This window comes from Somniosus microcephalus, chromosome 8 (genome assembly GCF_052327205.1).
Source record: "Somniosus microcephalus isolate GS21.2 chromosome 8, FLI_Smic_1.0, whole genome shotgun sequence".
NCBI lineage: Eukaryota > Metazoa > Chordata > Chondrichthyes > Squaliformes > Somniosidae > Somniosus > Somniosus microcephalus.
The window spans coordinates 16,434,342-16,455,530 of record NC_140994.1 but is presented as its reverse complement, the minus strand read 5'-3'; the positions used below and the strand labels follow the sequence as shown (position 1 = coordinate 16,455,530).

At 50.9% G+C, this 21,189-nt stretch overlaps 1 protein-coding gene across 2 annotated transcripts in view; it reads left to right on the top strand.

Annotated features, from left to right (window-relative positions):
- Nucleotides 1-21,189, top strand: part of borcs7 (BLOC-1 related complex subunit 7) — an 81,887-nt gene that overhangs the window by 8,167 nt on the left and 52,531 nt on the right. Inside the window, exons 4-5 of one of the 2 annotated variants that reach the window (XM_085994287.1) lie at nucleotides 94-114; nucleotides 6,549-7,943. In XM_085994287.1, the coding sequence (XP_085850413.1) occupies nucleotides 94-114; nucleotides 6,549-6,600 (73 nt within the window). In that variant the 3' untranslated portion in view covers nucleotides 6,601-7,943. Of the gene's footprint in view, nucleotides 1-93; nucleotides 115-6,548; nucleotides 7,944-21,189 lie in introns of those variants that run through there. The other variant, XM_085994288.1, reaches the window with a different exon arrangement.

Below are 21,189 nucleotides of genomic sequence, written 5' to 3'. Positions count from 1 at the left end.
ATTCTCCAAAAAAAAATGTTGCTTTTGGTAAAATGTCTGTTTTATGTCTGCAGTAAAATGTTTTTCACCCTAAGTTTATTTTCTCTTTTACAGACAGGAAGCTATACAGAAAAAGTGAGTATTTGCTGTGCTCTCATTTGCACATGCTTAATCTTAATTCTAATCAAAATAGTGTCCTTTGTGCTTATTTTGAACCTGAAGAAGATCTTGAGCTCGCCATTGCTGGGTTTATTGGCCTACGAGCTGGGAAAGATCTGCCTGGTTGATGGGCATCCCGGCCAGTTCACTATAGACCTAACTGGGGATAATCATCTTCCTTGCTACTGAGGCTAGTCCCAGAAAGACAACACGAGAACTCCCCTGCTCTTCTTCAAAATAGTGCCATGAGATCTTTTACGTCCACCTGAGAGAACAGACGGGGCCTCGGTTTAAAAGTAAAGACGGCACCTCCCAACAGTGCAGTACGCAGCGTCAGCCCAGAAATTCGGGTCGGGGGCTTCACGCGAGTGCAAGCCCCCGACCTGCACTTACCCTGCGCACCGGCCGTTGAGCTGTGGGCCCGCGTGGGATTCCGATCCTGGGCCTGCTCCAACTGCCGGAGCGCAGTGCTTGCGTATCCCAGGGGCGCAGTTAGTTCGATGCGTCCCCTGGGATCACGTGGGCCATGGAGAGCCAATGGTAGCAAGGAATGCTTCATTCATAAGTTTGACAGGAAGGGCTGTCAAACCTATAAATACCATAAGCCCCAAAACATCACTAAATCTTCAAATAATTTTTTTTTTAAATCACATTTTTTAAATAAACTATAAATTACATGAAATAACTATTTTAAACAATAATTTAAATTTTTGAAAAAAATAATTTTATTTTCTAATGGGGCTAAAAATAAATTTACCTTTCTTTAAAGTATTTAAAAATAATAAACCTGTGGAAAAAATGTTTTAATTTTAATTAATTCACCACTTACCTTGTAAAAAGCAGGCCTTGCGCCTGCTTTTTAAAAGTGTAACTTCTGGAGACTTACCCTCCCAGGAAAACCTGCAAAAAAACCGTAAGTTTGATGCGCATGCGCAGCCTCTCCGGCGCACGCATTCGACTTCTGAACCCCTTCTTTCAGGGGAAGGGAAGTGCCGGTTTCCCGCGCAGTGCATGCAGGAAACCAGCTTATGGGCGAGTACCCCGTGCGTACTCACCTGTGAAGACCCGAATTTCTGGGCCAATGTCTCTGGAGTGGGACTTGAACACGCAACCTTTGACCCTCTGCGATTGGTGTATTTGTTATTTCTCCCCCTCTCTTCCAGCATGTACAATATTGCTTTTCTTTATTATTTGTTCAGTTTTGTGTGTTGTGTTCTCGTGGAGAATCAGACAAGCCAGTACTTCAGTCATACCTGTAAAATGTGGGCTTTACATCCAAAGAAGCTGCGTGGGTGAAAAGAAACAAAAAATGACAAAACAACAACTTGTATTTATATAGCGCCTTTAATGTAGTAAAACATCTCAAGGCGCTTCACAGGAGTATTATCAAACAAAATTTGACACCAAGCCACATAAAGAGATATTTGGTGACCAAAAGCTTGGTCAAAGAGGTAGGTTTTAAGGAGTGTCGTAAAGGAGGAAAGGGAGGTAGCCTTAAACATAGAAACATAGAAGATAGGAGCAGGAGTAGGCCATTCGGCCCCTCGAGCCTGCTCCGCCATTTAATGAGATCATGACTGATCATCCAAATTCAGTACCCTGCTCCTGCTTTCTCCCCATATCCCTTGATCCCTTTAGCCTTAAGAAATATATCTAACTCCTTCTTGAATATATTTAATGAATTGGCCTCAACTGCCTTCTGTGGTAGAGAATTCCACAGGTTCACCACTCTCTGGGTGAAGAAATTCCTCCTCATTTCAGTCCTAAATGGCTTACCCCTTATCCTTAGACTGTGACCCCTGGTTCTGGACTCCCCGGCTATCGGGAACATCCTTCCTGCATCTAGTCTGTCTAGTCCTGTTAGAATTTTATAAGTTTCAATGAGGGTAGAGAGGCGGAGAGGTTTAGGGGGGAAATTCCAGAACTTAGGGCCTAGACAGCTGAAAGCACGGCTGAGAATGGTGGGGCAATGAAAATCGGGGATGCGCAAGCGGTCTCGGGAGGGTTGTAGGGCTGCAGGAGGTTACAGAGCTAGGGAGGGGCGAGGCCATAGAGGGAATTGAAAACAAGGATGAGAATTTTAAAATCGAGTCGTTTTCAGACCGGGAGCCAGTGTAGGTCAACGGGCACAGCGGGTGATGGGTGAACGGGACTTGCTGCGAGTTGGGATACAGGCAGCAGGGTTTTGGATAAGCTCAAGTTTATAGAGGGTTCAAGGTGGGAGGTGGAATAGTCGAGTCGGGAGCTAACAGAGGCACAGATGAGGGTTTCAGAAGCAGATGAGCTGTGGCAAGGGTGGAGACGGGCGATGCTACGGAGGTGGAAATAGGCGGCGGTCTTGGAGAGGATATGGGGTCGGAAGCTCAGTTGAGGGTCAAATAGGACACCATGTTTGCGAACAGTCTGGTTCAGCCTCAGACAGTGGCCCGGATGCTGATACAAATGCTGGAAATCTGAAAGAAAGACATAAAATGCTGGAAATACACAATGGCTGAGTCAGCATCAGAAAAGGCAGGGTAATATACTGCCCACCCGTGATGGTAACCCATTTGTTATTCTCTTTCCAAATATTATTGCTGTATATTTCCAGTCTTTATTTTAAAGGAGCAGCGTGCTTTTATTCTGGCCTCACCTAAGCTTTTTAAATTTAAAGTGTCACGACCCATCTTTAGTCATTTAGTATAGAAAGAGCTTGAATTGTACAGCGCTTTATCACATTCTTAAAGACGTCCGAAAGGGCTTCACAACCGATGTAGGCAAATGTGGCAGCTATATCTCACAAAAACGACCGAGTTGAATAACCTGTTAATCTGTCTTTCGACGATGCTGGTTGAGGGAGGAAACTGTGGCCAGGCACTGGGAGAAACATAGAAGATAGGAGCAGGAGTAGGCCATTCGGCCCGTCGAGCCTGCTCCGCCATTCAATGCGATCATGGCTGATCATCCAAATTCAGTACCCGGTCCCTGCTTTCTCCCCATACCCCTTGATCCCTTTAGCCCCAAGAAACACATCCAACTCCTTGAATATATTTAATGAATTGGCCTCTACTGCCCTCCGTGGCAGAGAACTCCACAGGCCCACCACTCTCTGGGTGAAGAAATTCCTCCTCATCTCTGTCCCAAATGGCCTACCCCCCATCCCCAGACCGTGACCCCTGGCTCCGGACCCCCCGACCATTGGGAACATCCTTCCCGCGTCCAGTCCCGTCAGAATTTCATAAGTTTCAATGAAATCCCCTCTCATTCTTCTAAACTCCAGTGAGTATAAGCCCAATTAACCCAACCTCTCCCCACACGCCACTCCTGCCATCCCAGGCATCAGCCTGGTGAATCTTCGCTGAACTCCTTCCATGGCAAGAACATCCTTCCTCAGATAAGGCGACCAAAACAGCACACAATACTCAAGATTATGCACACAGTCCCTGCTCTTCTTTGAATAGTGCTACGGGATCTTTTACAGGGCCTCAGCTTAGCGTCTCATCCGAAAAAGACACCTCTTAATAGTGCAGCACTCCCACGGTACTGGACTGAAGTGTCAGTCGAGATTATATGCTGAAGTCCTGGAGTGGGGCTTGAACCCACAACCTATTGACTCAGAGGCGAGGGTGCTGCCCACTGAGCCAAACTGGCACTTGAGAACCTTTTTTTCTTTCAACAACTTTATAATTCATCACTTCTTTAATGAGAAGTGCAAGTCAAAAATATAAGTGTTGGCATTTCTCTTCTGACGTTCAAAAACCTCCGGGCCCTTTTCAATATCCTCCCCTTACTTTTCCATATTCCTTCCTGCTCGGTGCTGGTGTTTTTTCTCTTCCCTGTAAAGCAGTTTGAGATGCTTTTCTCTACACGAGGAGCACTACAGAAACACCTCCGTTCAGTCCGTAAGAGTGACCCCGAGCTTCCGGTCGCCTGTCATTTCAATTCACCACTCCATTCCCACTCGGACCTCACCATCCCCGGGCTCTTGCATTGTTCCATGGAAGCTCAGCGTAAGCTCGAGGAACAGCACCTCATCTTCCGATTAGGCACTTTACAGCCTTCCGGACTCAATATCGAGTTCAACAGTTTCAGATCATAACCTCGGCCCCTATTCTATTTTTATATTTTTTATCCACACTTTTGGTTTGTGCCTTTTCCCTTTCTCTCTCTCCCACATGGCAACTGTCTCTCACTCTGCCAGCGCATTTCACACTTCATCTAGAGCCATTGTCTGTTTCTTTACCTGTCCTATTACCATCTCGTCTCACCTTGAATATCTCTTAATGTCTCTTCTTTCATCCCCTCCCCCATTTCCCAACCCCCAAACTGGCCTTTTAATCTGTTTCATTTCCTGCTTTTTTTTCTCAGTTCTGAAGAAATGTTTCGACCTGAAACGTTGACTCTGTTTCTCTCTCCACGGATGTTGCCCTGGCCTGCTGAGTTTTTCCAGTGTTTTCTGTTGTTACTACAGAAGCATTGTTGAGGATGGCAGGAATGACGTATGAGGAGAGATTGGGTCGATTGGGCTTATACTCACTGGAGTTTAGAAGATTGAGAGGGGATCTCATCGAAACCTATAAAATTCTGTCAGGCCTGGACAGACTAGATGCAGGAAGGATGTTTCTGATGGCCGGGGAGTCCAGAACCAGGGGTCATAGTCTAAGGATAAGGGGTAAGCCATTTAGGACTGAAATGAGGAGGAATTTCTTCACCCAGAGAGTGGTGAACCTGTGGAATTCTCTGCCACAGAGGGCGGTGGAGGCTAGTTCATTAAATATATTCAAGAAAGAGTTGGATATATTTCTTGAGGCTAAAGGGATCAAGGGATATGGGGAGAAGGCAGGGACAGGGTACTGAATTTGGATGATCAACCATGATCTCATTGAATGGCGGAGCAGGCTCGAGGGGCCGAATGGCCTACTCCTGCTCCTATCTTCTATGTTTCTATGATACCACTTTAAATGCGTGCTGGATAGCCGAATGCTTTATTAACACGCATGCTGCATAATCTAACGTTACACAAAATGCATGTGGATAGCCTAATGTTACACTAAATGTGTGCTGGAGATCTTGAGTCCTGAAGTAAGAGTGTTGCAAACTGTGCTGATCGCTCCCTATCTTTCCAAAACAAATCTCAGCCTTCTATTCTAGATGTCTGGCTCAAGTTATTTTCACATTTTTTCAACATTTGCTAAATGTCCCCACAGCTTTGTTTTGACATTATCTCGCGCCAGTGCAGCTAAGGAAAGAGAACATTCTGATGGTCGCTCGGAAAGGATCAAGCTTTTGGTGGCCAACAGATTGAAGTCCCCCCCTTGTGTATCTGTGAGGGAAGCTCTCCCCACAGGTGTCTTATCTCCCTAATGGCATGAGTGACCTTCCAAAACCTCTTGATTGCGATACACTCTCACACAGGATGTCACAAACACGTTCAATCTCCTTACATTCACTCCAGCTGTTAGTAGACATGCTCATTCATGTGTTGTAAGAGCTTGAAAGTCACATACTTTGAATAACAACAACTTGCATTTATATAGCGCCTTCAACGTAGTAAAACGTCCCAAGGCGCTGCACAGGAGCGATTATCAAACAAAATTTGACACCGAGCCACGCAAGGAGATATTAGGACAGATGAGGTAGGTTTTAAGGAGTGTCTTAAAGGAGGAGAGAGAGGTGGAGAGGTTTAGGGAGAGAATTCCAGAGCTTGGGGCCTAAACAGCTGAAGGCACGGCCGCCAGTGGTAGTGCGGATAAAATAGGGGATGCGCAAGAGGCCAGAATTGGAGGAGCGCAGAGTTCTCGTAGGGTTGTAGGGCAGGAGGAGGTCACAGAGATAGGGAGGGGCGAGGCCATGGAGGGATATAACTGAGTTAGATGAAGATGTGCCTTCTGAGGAGAGTGGTCAAGCAGGTTCTGGAGGTCCTTTACCTGTGTTCCATGAACTGTATTAAGACTCTGTGCGCCTAAATACAACTTCTGTTTAGCCAAGGTGCATATTACTATTGAACCATGACTTTGTCAGATCTTCCTAACAGCTGGAACAGAGTGAGGAAGAGCTGGCAACTCGCAGTAATGATGACTAGAGTGGGTCAAGTTTCGTTTCCTGCCATTCCTGTTTAGTGTGGTTTATTGCAATTTAAAAAATTAACACTGTTGGATGAATAAGAACCAATATAGAACATTGCCTATGCTCCCACGCATCTAAAAGATGGGATATTCAAACATTAAACAAGTGTATCTCTGAAGATGTGTATGTTTCTCGGTCGACACAACTTACTTCATGTATTATCCTGAATGATGTAAAATAAAGTCATAAATGAGGGAGGGAGGCCAGTGTTATTTGTAAAATCATTAACGAATGGTTATAAAACCAGATTACCAGATCAAATATAACCAGCTTTTTTTTTCTCCCTTAATTAAATATTTCAACAGTGTTGAACTTTCTACAAACCTACAGGACCAGCTGAAGCATCTCTTAAAATGAAGCGGAAGACGGCGGGACGATGAATCCCAGGAGATGAAGCCCTTTGGTAGAATTTGGTATGGGGGGTGGGGGGAGGCAGGTGGGGGAAGGAGAATGTTGTCTGCTCTTACGACCCAGCAAGGAGCATGAACTTGAGCAAACCTTTAATTCCATTCAGCTTTCATGTGCAACATTCAGAACCTTCCCCCAAGTGCTGTGTAGACCTGGTGCTGATGATTAACACATAGCAGCTTCTGCTCTTGGTGAACACGTCGTGTGCTTGTTGACGAGGTGGCTTTGTGTATATGCAAACTGTTAACAAAGCAGCACTATTGACCATAGTCCATTACGTTGCTGGGATACCTTGAAGGGGGGTGGGAGAGGGGGGAGTGGATTCTAAAAACAGGTCTGGTGGTGTTGCCACTACAATACAGCTTTTAGTAGTTATGTTTGCAGTACTGATACATACAAGTCTCATGGTTTTCTTTAATACCTGAATGCATTATCAGAGGTAGAGAATTGACATGTTCCAGGACAATAGTCCAAACAGTTGGCAGTGGTACATCTAATATTTACTGTTTCTTACAAGACTCATGCTGTAATGTCAGTGCATTGGTCCACGACTGGTCTAATTTCTATTGCTCCATCTGACGATCTTAAAATGTAGTCTGGAATAATGATAGAATTGGTTTCTAGTTAATTGGATGTTTTGTGAATCCTGTCGATACTTGGTTACACATCAGTGCCCACACTGTCAACACACTCGGTCAAGATCACCAACAACCTGTATGAAAGGCAACCATGCTTACTACTGGGGAAGTATGTATTAAGAAGCATTGGGGTGTGATTTATAGGTGTTCATTTTAAACTGAAAAGGTACAATGTTGTATTTAATTGAACAAATGCTAATGTTACATTGTAAAACAGGCTTTGTGTAAAACTCACTGTTGCTAAGTTACGTTTGTCCCTTCAGTGGAAGTGGTGTTTACATTTGATTACACCCTCCAATGTGAGAGCTATCCCAGCACTTTGAGATTTATTGGCGGCTTCTTTTTGTGGTAGTTACTGCCTTAGTGCGTGTTCCTGCATTCTCCAGTGTTAATGTGGGCCCTTGCTGCCCATATGTATGTGCAGACTGTGCCTCATCCTGCATACCAGCCTCGGACTTGTGCAGCAGTGAGTATGTGTAAGAAGCAGCAAGTTAACATGGGGGCTTAATGTTGTACTGTAGCAGAACCTTCTGTATAATATGTACATTCATGCACTGCGATGTTAAAAAGTATATTTCAAGTTTTTTTTTTACTTGTTACAAAGCTAAGTTTACTAACTAAAGTTGAATTATTAAAGCAAGTGTGTAAAGTGGATATATTTTATTTGTCATCTCTTTCTGTTCCTGAACTACTTCTCTCTCATCTTAATGTGCTAAACTGATAGCATTTAATTAAGACCTTTGCTTTTCAACCCTGCGGTGATCAATGCCTCATCGCTTGAAAAGCGAAGGTCTTAATTAAATGCGCGATGGTGTTAACGCGATTTGCCCGCTATACGCGTTGGACGGTAACGCCGAAAAGCGAAGTAACCAACGTATTTGAAAACAAAATGGGAAATCTCCAGTTAGAAACTGCCTGTCCTGATCATTCGCAGTTGCATCCAGACTCTCGTGTCACTAAGGTACTCGCACTTTAACTGATTGAAACGGCTTGAAGACCGGACTTCGCCTGAACTCGGTAGAGCTTTTTAAATCGGTAAGTACTTAACTGAACTGCCCCAAATAGTCGGCGCGCTTAGTACGTTATAAGTGGTGCTTTTGCAATTGACTCCTATGGTAATGGAGAAATGGCTAGCGCTATTTGCCCGAGATAGGCGGCTGCCCGTGATAAGCATGGACTGTGTAAGTGGTGGGGACTGTACCACTAAATCTTTGTCAAGGCTTTTCTCCAAAGGTCACTATTCTGATGATCTAATAAGTCACACAGCTGCACAGGCCATCGTCTTATATTAAGAGGACACAAAGGCTACTTTTCCTGCCATTTTTTTCTCTTTCCCCCCACGCCGCCGCCGCCTCCTCCTTTTGCCGAAGGTGTTGTATTGCTCCACAGGTGCTTTTCAGCACCTCATCCAAGTAGTTGTTCTTGCATGTATGAACCCAGATAGTTAAGTGTCAGCAGTCTTCTCCTATTGGAGGGCATCACAATTGAGCCCAAACCTGCCCTCACCAGACATCCCTTCGTGCATGCTTTCCGTCAGTAGCCACTGGACTGCAATCAGGAGTAGGAATCCTGGCGACCTTTCCCTTCCCTGAGTGGAGGGAGTCAGGAGTTTGGAAGGCGCTGAGGCTAATTGTAGTACGAAATGAGCTAACTCAACACAGAATTAATATCAAATCTGGGACCTCAGTACACAGTGCTGGGCCAGTGGGGAAACTTGAAGATTAAAAACTTTCATATGTGATGGGCCTTCAATAACCACAAAACTAGAAGTTATAGACTTAAACAAGTTGGCTTTTAATCACTAAGATCAGAGCTAACATCTCAACACGCCAACTGGTTCACAGGAATGAGTCATACAGATCCTGGGATCTTTATGTAAGAGAAGTCAGGGGCGGAGCCAAGACCTGGAACCTCCCAGGTTAGTCGGGAAAGAGGAAGTGAAATTATACACAGTGGGGGAGGGTAATATACATGCGTGCAAAACGAATACAGGATCAAGACAAACAGATTTCATTACATTCACCCCTTCTATAGATTCAGTCCATCGGGGTGATGTTTCTTAAAAGTTGGTATAAGTGAGTCTGTCAGGAGGTTTTGCAGTTCTCAGTGATCGGCGCAAAGCCGGTTGGGGTGCCTCTAGGGGAGTGGATTCTGGTTCCTCCGCTGTCCGGGCCTCCGCAGTGTCTTCCAGGTTATCTGCAGTGTCCTCCAGGTTAAAGTTGGGTATTGATACCTCTGGGCGTCCTGTCTCTTTGTAGTGTAGGTCTTCATCGGGTAGTCTCACATCGTTCTCTCCGCTCCCCGAGGGAGCGAGGTCTTTTATGGAAACAGTGTCCTCTCGCCCGTCAGTGTATTCGATATAGGCGTACTGAGGGTTTGCATGGAGGAGCTGTATCTTTTCCACAAGGGGGTCCGTTTTATGGCCTCTCACGTGCTTCCGCAATAGTACTGTCCCCGGAGACGTCAGCCACGCGGGTAGAGATATGCCCGAGGTGGATTTCCGGGGGAAAACGAACATCTTTTCGTGAGGGGTATCGTTAGTGGCAGTACATAACAGAGACCTTATGGAGTGGAGCACGTCTGGGAGGACTTCCTGCCAGCGGGAGGTCGGAAGGCCTTTTGACTTTAAGGCTAACGTGACAGCCTTCCAAACAGTAGCATTCTCCCTTTCCACTTGCCCATTACCCCGGGGGTTGTAGCTAGTGGTTCTGCTAGTGGCTATCCCCTTCAAGAGCAAGAACTGGCGCAGCTCGTCACTCATGAATGACGTCCCCCTATCGCTGTGTATGTAGTTCGGCATGCCAAACATGCAGAATAGATTACAGAGACACTTGATGACCGTGGCACTGGTCATGTCTGGGCAGGGAATAGCGAAGGGGAAGCGGGAATATTCATCAATGATATTGAGGAAGTATACGTTACGGTCGGCAGAGGGAAGGGGTCCCTTGAAGTCCAGACTTAGGCGCTCGAATGGCCGTGTGGCTTTGATAAGGTGTGCATGGTCAGGCCTGTAGAAACGAGGCTTGCATTCCGCACAGATGCGGCAGGCTCTGGTCATTGCCCTGACCTCCTCGATGGAGTGGGGCAGATTGCGGGACTTTATAAAATGGTATAGTCGGGTGACCCCTGGGTGACAGAGGTCATTGTGGAGACCCTGTAATTTGTCCGTATGAATGCTGGCACACATTCCCCGCGATGGGGCGTCTGGGGGTTCATTAAGGGCTCCCGGCCTGTACATAATATCATAGTCGAACGTGGATAGTTCGATCCTCCACCTGAGTATTTTGTCATTCTTGATTTTCCCCCTTTGTTATTAAACATGAAAGCCACCGACCGCTGGTCGGTGAGCAGGGTGAAACGTTTGCCGGCTAGGTAGTGTCTCCAGTGCCGCACTGACTCCACTATAGCCTGTGCCTCCTTCTCGACAGAAGAGTGCCTGATTTCAGGTCCCTGAAGGGTTCGGGAGAAGAAGGCCACAGGTCTCCCAGCCTGATTGAGGGTCGCAGCTAAGGCAAAGTCTGACGCATCGCTTTCGACTTGAAAGGGAATGCATTCGTCCACTGCACACACTGCAGCCCTTTCAATGTCCTGTTTAATACTGGTGAAAGCCTCCCGAGCTTCAGCTGATAGTGGGAAGGACGTCGATTTAATGAGGGGTCGGGCCTTATCAGAGTAATTGGGCACCCATTGGGCATAATACGAAAAAAATCCCAGGCACCTTTTTAAAGCTTTGGGGTTGTGTGGCAGGGGCAGTTCCTTTAGGGGGCGTAATCGGTCAGGGTCCGGTCCAATTACCCCATCTTCCACCACACAGCCGAGGATACAGAGACGGGTTGTGTTGAAGACACATTTGTCTTCATTGTAGGTTAGATTCAACTTTAGGGCAGTTTTTAAAAATCTCGCAAGATTTAGATCGTGGTCTTGCTGGTTGTGCCCGCAGATAGTGACATTGTCCAGATAGCGGTAGGTAATTTGTAGTTTATTCTCGTCAACCATGCGGTCCATCTCACGTTGGAAGACCGAGACCCCATTTTTTTACCCCGAAGGGCACTCTGAGAAAATGGTAGAGGCGCCCGTTCGCCTCGAAGGCGGTGTATGGGCGGTCCTCCGTTCTAATGGGGAGCTGGTGATACGCGGATTTGAGGTCGATAGTCGAGAAGACTCGGTATTGCGCAATCTGGTTGACCATTTCTGATATGCGGGGTAAAGGGTAGGTATCCAGCTGGGTATAAATATTAACAGTCTGGCTCAATTACCATCCGTTTCTTTTCGCTATTTTTAACTATGACTACTTGGGCACGCCACGGGCTGGTACTGCATTCAATAATGCCTTCCCGCAGGAGTCTGTCCACTTCCGCCTTGATAAAGTGTCTGTCTTCCGGACTGTACCGTCTACTTTTGGTCGCTATGGGCCTACAGTTCGGAGCGAGATTAGCGAATAAAGAGGGCGGGCTGATTTTTAAGGTTGATAGGCCACAGACTGTGAGTGGCGGCTGGGACCCGCCATATGCTAGCGTGACACTTTCGTGGTGGCACTGGAAGTCCAGGCCCAAGATTACATTAACACAGAGTTCTGGCATCACGAGGAGTTTAAAATCCTTGTAGTCCGTGCCTTTTACAGTCAGTGTTACCACACAGTAGCCCAAAATGTCCTAAGTGTGGGGCTTAGCAGCCATAGCAATTCTGCTCCGTGTAGGGGTTACCGTTAATGAGTGCCGCCGTACCAGGCTAGGGTGGATAAAACTCTCGGTACTCCCACAGTCAATTAAACATTTCGTTAAATTCCCGTTTACCTGTATGTCCATCATGGATTTTGTCAACGGGTGTGGCCTGGATTGATCCACCGTGATCGAAGCCACTGTTGGGCCCTGGGCGGCCGTTGAGTCGGGAAAAGATGGCGGATCCCAAGATGGCGGCCCGCACGGCACGCACGAGGCGGTGACGGAGTTGGAAATCGGATTCCCCCTGCAGACTTTGCTAAAATGCCCCTTTTTCTTACATTTGAAGCATGTAGCATCCTTCGCTGGGCATCGTTGTCTGGGGTGCTTGGCCTGGCCGCAGAAGTAGCATTTCGGGCCTCAAGACATTGCCGCTGTAGTAGGACTCCTGGGTGAACTTCTGTGTGGGGACTCCGGCGGCGTAGAGCTGGTCTGAGACCTGGATGGGGAAGATGGCTGATTCCAAGATGGCGGCCCCCTCGGCGCGCACGAGGCGGTGAGGGCCGCATGGCCGGAAGAATAAGAGTCAGAGTTTTTCTGGGCCACGTCCAGCGATCGCGCAGTGGCCACTGCCTTTTTTAAGTCCAGGACCTCCTTCTCCAGCAGTCTCTGCCGGATATAATTCGATTTGAGGCCCGTGATGAAGGAATCGCGGACCAATTCGTCAGAGTACGCGTTGGCCGTCACGGCCTTGCAGTTACAGTCCCGGACCAGGTCCTTTAGGCCCTGTAAGAAATCGTCCATTGATTCCTCTGGTCGCTGCCTGCGTGTAGCCAGCAGATGTCTGGCGTACACTTCGTTTACCGGCCTCTGGTATTGGGCCTTCAGGATAGTGATGGCCTCCGTGTAAGAGGTGGCGTCCTGGATGAACGAATAAATCCGATGACTTACGCGAGTAGTCAGTAGACTCAGTTTATCTACCTCGCTAGCGGATGAGGCCTCCGCGAAGCATTTGAGCCAGTGTCCAAATTGATTTGATGCTTCAGCAGAATGTGGATCCAAGTCCAGACGCTCTGGTTTTAGGAGTTGATCCATCCTAGTATTCTTTAGTGATTAAAATTGATGGGCCTTCAATAACCACAAAACTAGAAGTTATAGACTTAAACAAGTTGGCTTTTAATCACTAAGATCAGAGCTAACATCTCAACACGCCGACTGGTTCACAGGAATGAGTCATACAGACCCTGGGATCTTTATGTAAGAGAAGTCAGGGGCGGAGCCAAGAGCCAAGACCTGGAACCTCCCAGGTTAGTCGGGAAAGAGGAAGTGAAACTATACACAGTGGGGGAGGGTAGTATACATGAGTGCAAAACGAATACAGGATCAAGACAAACAGATTTCATTACAATATGTTTTATACAACAAAGTTTTACTATAAGTTTTATCCAAAGACTGCTTGGCACTGCCACTAACCAAAACACTCATGGGTCCAGCCCTCTAAGCAATGAGCAAACTTGTTAGTGGCTCTTGGAGCCTGACTGCACCTGGATATATGGACTCACCTGCAACACAAGGAATATCCAGGACTGGAAGATATCCTTGCAGTCCATTTGGCTTATGCCAAAGTTGGAAAAATGCCATGCAGTACGCCATCTTCTATACCTCTCAATTGCTGTCTCTGCCAAATATCTATCCAGTTCCCCCTTGAATGCACAGCACTATCCATCTCGCTCCCAATGTTGCATTCTAACTGCAAACCAATTTCTCAAGACACCTGGAAAACGCCTTTCCTGTGTCCCTAAGGCTCCCTCTCAAACATCGACGACGCAGTTCAGATGGTAGCTACAATTGGGCGAGAAAAGGAATAACCAGCTCTGCTGAAAAGTAGAGAACAGGAGCAGATGTGGCTTTGATTGCCCCTCAACGATTAAATAGCAAGCCAGCACACTGTCTCAACTCACAGGTGAAGAGGAACTGATGGTGAATTTCTATAAAGTGCATCATTTATTTTGCTATTGGTAGGAGAGTAGGGGCAAACGTATTTTTTTTAAATTTGCAAAGTGAGAGGGCAGCTCTATCACTAGCTTGACTTCATATAAAATTCCTTGAACTGTTATTCTGCGCTTTATCTCCCTGCCTTCAAAAATGCCAATGTTATAGAACCTTGACAGTTTATCTGTTTATAGCAGCTGTTACTGGGATTGATAAAAGTGCTGTGACCCCTCCTCACCCCCCCATCTATTGTGTTCTTGAAACTCAAACACTTGAGATCTTCTAATGGCTTCTGCATCTAAAATGCATACATTTTTTGTACTAAGTACTTAAAAGAGGTTGATATTATTATACATTTGTTCATGGGACACCTGAAGTATTGCACGGGTGAATCGCCTCAGAGCAAGTGAGTGTGTTGTGAATCCCATTCCCACACATCTAAACATCTTTGCCTGCTCCCAAGTCATGCCTGAAAAAATAGGTGCAAATGCTGAGGAAAATTGAGTGCTGATCCTTTGCTCCCAGATAGCACTGTACCCGAACTTCCTCTGTGGCTTTTCTGGTGCCTCCACTAGACTGCCTGAAGAAGATGCAGCAATATAAATCGCCTGCCTCGGTTTAGCGTCTCATCCTAAAGGCGGCACCTCTGACAGTGCAGCACTCCTTCAGTACTGCACTGGGAGTGTCAGCCTAGATTTTTGTGCTCAAGTCTCTGGAGTGGGACTCGAACCCACAACCTTCTGACTCAGAGGCAAGAGGGAGTGCTACCCACTGAGCCACAGCTGACACAAGGGGTGCCCGGACTGCTGCTATTCCAGCCATGGCACAGCAACAGAACGATATCGGTGCACTACCGGAGAAGATCACAGCAATGACAAATCACACCTTTTGGTGGCTGTTATTAATTTCAGCACTCCCCAATATTCATCTGCAGCTTCTGGGGCTTCCACTGTGCATAGCCCTTTTGGATGAAGACTGGTCTTAAGGACCAGAATGCACCCAGACCACCTCCTGTGTTCATGGCTACAGCCAATACTGCACCTCCCCGAGTGCGTCTGATACATGCCTCCAGAATCAAAATGAGATCCAGAGAGCTCATCACTCCGCTCTTCCGGCATGCTCTGCTCCCGCTAGAATCTTCTGAGTATGGCCACTTAATATTTAATGGGGCTTTTAATGTGAAGGGTGGAGGATTTACTTTGCAGAGAGTGCAGGACTCCTTTGTGATGTCTTGTGCAATTGGGTTTTGATCTAATACCTCAATCATTTGGTGTGGTGTTAGTGCCAATTGAATGAGGATCAATTATTGAGGCAGAGTTGGTTCTCGATATTATGAAGTGCAGATTTTCCTATAGGATTCTTCACCTTGTTTATAATGCTGATGGTCAGGAGGAGTTTTAAAATTCTTTGTGTTCTTGAGGGATGTGTGTACACTGGTAGAAGGTCGCACTTTCCCATTTCAGGCACCCAGTGAAACTCCCAAACAGTGTCCTGCTCGAGGCTCACTACCAGGAGATCTACAGCACATTGTACTATGGAGTGACGGGACATGGATTTACGGCTGTGATTACCAATGGACCGTAACTGGTTTCAGGCATGCTGCAGTTCCGAAGCAGAAACAAGACACGGAAATAAAAGAACCAATAGGGCTAATAGTTCCATTGAATAGTTATGGAAGAAAGACAGACTTGTATTTATACGACGCCTTTCATGACCACTGGATATCCCAAAGCTCTTTACAGCCAATGAAGTACTTTTTGAAGTGTAGTCACTGTTGTAATGTGGGAATCGTAGCAGCCAATTTGCGCACAGCAAGCTCCCACAAACAGCAATGTGATAATGTCCAGATAATTTGATCTTGTTGGTTGAGGAATAAATATTGGCCAGGACACCGGGGAGAACTCTCCTGCTCTTCTTTGAAATAGTGCCATGGGATCTTTTACGTCCACCTGAGAGAGCAGACGGGGCCTCGGTTTAAAGTCTCATCTGAAAGGCAGCACCTTCCGACAGTGCAGCGCTCCCTCAGCACTGCATTGGAGTGTCAGCCTAGATTTTTGTGCTCAAGTCTCTGGATTGGGACTTGAACCCACAACCTTCTGACTCAGAGGCGAGTGTGCTGCCCAGTGAGCCACGGCTGTTTTGAAGGAGCCTTTCATTTGCTATAAGGAAGCGGGATAAAATTTCTTCCTATTAGCATTCCTTTGCCTGTATTCTTCAGCGGCCCCTGTGGCGGCTAACAAGAGACAAGTAATATATATATTTTTTAAACCTTTCCTGTGATGCTAGGAGGAGCAGGAATGTCCCCCCCTCCCCCCGACTTCACAGGTGTCTCAATCGCCGATCCACCCCATAGCGCGCTCCAAACCCCCTCCCGGGACTAACCCGAGGGCCGCTGCCAATATTGCAGCAGCTCAGCATTGATGCTCGCTTCGCAGACGAGCTGCTCGGGGACCCGCAACAGGTGACCGCAGCATATTTAAATGAGACCTAAGGAAAAGAAAATTGGGCAGGTTGTAAAACTGGCGACCGATTTGCTATCGCCTGTTTGGCGCTATCGCCCCGGACAAATTTTACCCCACATCCACCCTATTGAACTCCTTCATAATTTTAAAGACCTCTATCTACTATTAGTCTTTTATCGAGAGAAAAGAGCCCCAACCTGTTCAGTCTTTCCTGATTTTTGGATCCTCTCAATTCTGGTATTGTAGCGGTACCACCGAGTGTCCCTTACTTACCGGACATAATTCTCTTTAACGCGATGACGCGGGCAAATGCGATGATGCGGGCGAACGTTATGAAGCGGGCAAACGCGATGGCGACACGTCGCACATCACGTGACCGTCCCAAGCGCGGGAAAACGCGATGACGTCATGACGCAATCCACGGGACTGCCTGGTCAGTCCTCATGGCGTCTCCGTCTGGTGAAGACCTATTTTATGGCTCTCCTGTACCGAGCTCAGCAACCTGTTTGAATTCCTCTGTTCCTGCATTAAAAACCTTTTTGATTGTTCTCCTGGAGTCGAACTTGATTATTAAGTAGGAATTCGTCCAATACCTACATCGGTGAACCCGAATACCTACAGTATCACCCTTGTAAATCTTTTCTGCACTTTCTCCAGCGCTTCAATATCCTTCGAGTAGTATGGAGATCAGAACGGCACACAATATTTCATGTGGTCACGCCAAGGTTCGATATAAATGTGACATTACCGTGCTGCTTCTGTATTCGATTCTGCTAGAAATGAACCCCGGTACTTTGCACTCCTTATGGCCTTATCAACTTGTGATGCTACTTTTGATTTATGTATCTGTATTCCCAGATCTCTCTGCCTCGCTGCCCCATTTAGTTTCTTACCTCCAAAGGAATAAGTGGCTTCCTCATTCCTACCAAAATGAACCACCTCACACTTTGCTGTATTGTATTTAATTTGCCATTAACCCGCCCACTCTGCAAGCTTGTTTATGACTTCCTGGATTTTGGTGCACCCTGCCACATTATTCACGATACCCACCCCTGAAATTTGGTAGCATCAGCAAGTTTTGACACCATACCTCTAATTCCTGAGTCCAAATCATTTATATATTATTTATATATATATATATGGTAAGCAACAGAGGTCCCAGCACAGATCCCTGCAGGACACCACATCCCACTTCCTGCCATCTGAGAAACTCCTAAATTCCTGTCCTCTGTTGTGTAACTATATTTCAATCCATTCTGCTAAGTAATGACACAGGAAGTGCATGCATGCACCACGGGACACACTCACTGGAAGGAGACACACTATAAGGAGGTCGGAACCCAGGAGTGAGGACGGGGCCCAGGAGCGAGTATGGGGGGCAGCAGCGAGGATGGGGCCCAGGAGCGAGGACGGGGGCCCGGGAGCGAGGACGGGGCCCGGGAGCGAGGACGGGGGCCCAGGAGCGAGGACGGGGGCCCAGGAGCGAGGACGGGGGCCCAGGAGCGAGGACGGGGGCCCGGCAGCGAGGACGGGGCCCAGGAGCGAGGACGGGGCCCAGGAGCGAGGACGGGGGCCCAGGAGCGAGGTCGGGGCCCGGGAGCGAGGTCGGGGCCCGGGAGCGAGGACGGGGCCCAGGAGCGAGGACGGGGGCCCAGGAGCGAGGACGGGGGCCCAGGAGCGAGGACGGGGCCCCGGGAGTGAGGACGGGGGCCCGGGAGCGAGGACGGGGGCCCGGGAGCGAGGACGGGGCCCGGGAGCGAGGACGGGGCCCGGGAGCGAGGTCGGGGCCCGGGAGCGAGGACGGGGGCCCGGGAGCGAGGACGGGGCCCGGGAGCGAGGACGGGGCCCCGGGAGCGAGGACGGGGGCCCGGGAGCGAGGACGGGGGCCCGGGAGCGAGGACGGGGCCCGGGAGCGAGGTCGGGGCCCGGGAGCGAGGACGGGGCCCGGGAGCGAGGACGGGGGCCCGGGAGCGAGGACGGGGCCCGGGAGCGAGGACGGGGGCCCGGGAGCGAGGACGGGGGCCCGGGAGCGAGGACGGGGGCCCGGGGGCGAGGACGGGGGCCCGGGGGCGAGGATGGGGGCCCGGGGGCGAGGACGGGGGCCCAGGAGCGAGGACGGGGCCCAGGAGCGAGGACGGGGGCCCAGGAGCAAGGACGGGGCCCAGGGGCGAGGACGGGGCCCAGGAGCGAGGACGGGGGCCCAGGGGCGCGAAGACGGGGGCCCAGGAGCGAGGACGGGGGCCCAGGAGCGAGGTCGGGGCCCAGGAGCGAGGACGGGGGCCCGGGAGCGAGGACGAGGCCCGGGAGCGAGGACGGGGGCCCAGGAGCGAGGACGGGGGCCCAGGGGCGAGGATGGGGGCCCAGGGGCGAGGACGGGGGCCCAGGAGCGAGGACGGGGGCCCAGGAGCGAGGACGGGGGCCCAGGAGCGAGGACGGGGGCCCAGGGGCGAGGACGGGGGCCCAGGGGCGAGGACGGGGGCCCAGGAGCGAGGACGGGAGCCCAGGAGCGAGGACGGGGGCCCAGGAGCGAAGTCGGGGCCCAGGAGCGAGGACGGGGGCCCAGGGGCGAGGACGGGGGCCCAGCGGCGAGGACGGGGGCCCAGGAGCGAGGACGGGGCCCAGGAGCGAGGACGGGGGCCCGGGAGCGAGGACGGGGGCCCAGGGGCGAGGACGGGGGCCCAGGAGCGAGGACGGGGGCCCAGGAGCGAGGACGGGGCCCAGGGGTGAGGACGGGGCCCAGGAGCGAGGACGGGGGCCCAGGAGCGAGGACGGGGGCCCAGGAGCGAGGACAGGGGCCCAGGAGCGAGGACGGGGCCCGGGAGCGAGGACGGGGCCCGGGAGCGAGGACGGGGCCCGGGAGCGAGGACGGGGGCCCGGGAGCGAGGACGGGGGCCCGGGAGCGAGGACGGGGCCCGGGAGCGAGGTCGGGGCCCGGGAGCGAGGTCGGGGCCCAGGAGCGAGGACGGGGGCCCCGGGAGCGAGGACGGGGCCCCGGGAGCGAGGACGGGGGCCCGGGGGCGAGGACGGGGGCCCAGGAGCGAGGACGGGGCCCAGGAGCGAGGACGGGGGCCCAGGGGCGAGGACGGGGGCCCAGGGGTGAGGACGGGGGCCCAGGAGCGAGGACGGGGGCCCAGGGGCGAGGACGGGGGCCCGGGAGCGAGGACGGGGCCCGGGAGCGAGGACGGGGGCCCGGGAGCGAGGACGGGGGCCCGGGAGCGAGGACGGGGGCCCAGGGGCGAGGACGGGGGCCCAGGAGCGAGGACGGGGGCCCAGGAGCGAGGACGGGGGCGAGGACGGGGGCCCAGGAGCGAGGACGGGGGCCCAGGAGCGAGGACGGGGGCCCAGGAGCGAGGACGGGGGCCCAGGGGCGAGGACAGGGCCCAGGGGCGAGGACGGGGGCCCAGGGGCGAGGACGGGGGCCCGGGAGCGAGGACGGGGGCCCAGGGGCGAGGACGGGTGCCCAGGGGCGAGGACGGGTGCCCAGGGGCGAGGACGGGGGCCCGGGAGCGAGGACGGGGGCCCAGGGGCGAGGACGGGGCCCAGGAGCGAGGACGGGGGCCCAGGGGCGCGAAGACGGGGGCCCAGGAGCGAGGACGGGGGCCCAGGAGCGAGGACGGGGCCCAGGGGCGAGGACGGGGCCCAGGGGCGAGGACGGGAGCCCAGGAGCGAGGACGGGGCCCAGGGGCGAGGACGGGAGCCCAGGAGCGAGGACGGGGCCCAGGAGCGAGGACGAGGCCCAGGAGCGAGGACGGGGGCCCAGGAGCGAGGACGGGGGCCCAGGAGCGAGGACGGGGGCCCAGGAGCGAGGACGGGGGCCCAGGAGCGAGGACGAGGCCCCGGGAGCGAGGACGGGGGCCCGGGAGCGAGGACGGGGGCCCGGGAGCGAGGACGGGGGCCCAGGAGTGAGGACGGGGCCCAGGGGCGAGGACGGGGCCCAGGAGCGAGGACGGGAGCCCAGGAGCGAGGACGGGGCCCAGGAGCGAGGACGAGGCCCAGGGGCAAAGACGTGACCCAGGGGCGAGGACACAAGGTAGGGGTACAGGGTATAGTGGTTATGTTACTGGACTGGTAATCCACAGGCTTGGAGTAATAATCACGAGAGACATGAGTTCAAATCCTACCACGGCAGCTGGGAGATATAAATTCAGTTAATTAAATAAAAAATCTGGAATTAAAAAATGCTAGTATTAGCAATCGTGACCATGAAACTACTGGATTGTCATAAAAAACCCATCTGGTTCACTAATGTCCTTTAGGGAAGGAAATCTGCTGTCCTTGCCCGGTCTGGCCGGTATGTGACTCCAGACCCACAGCAATGTGGTCGACTCTTAACTGCCCTCTGAAATGGCCGAGCGAGTCACTCAGTTGTACCAAACCACTATGACAAAGCCAGCACTGTGGGAGCACCTTCACCACACGGACTGCAGCGGTTCAAGAAGGCGGCTCACCACCACCTTCCCGAGGGCAATTGGGGATGGGCAATAAATGCTGGCCTCGCCAGCGACGCACATATCTTGTGAATGAATAAAAAGGAATTCTAATATATATATAGGCAGATGAGTGATTGATAATTATAAAGAGTGAGTGATGCTAGGTCTGCATTATAGAATGTATAATTAAAAAGATCAGAATTTTTTTAGTATTTTATTGGTAATATTAGTAATATTGGAGTATTGCGTCCAGTTCTGGTTACCACACTTTAGGAAGGATGTGAAGGCCCTTGAGAGGGTGCAGAGGAGATTTACCAGAATGGTTCCGGGGATGGGGGATCTTAGTTACAAGGACAGG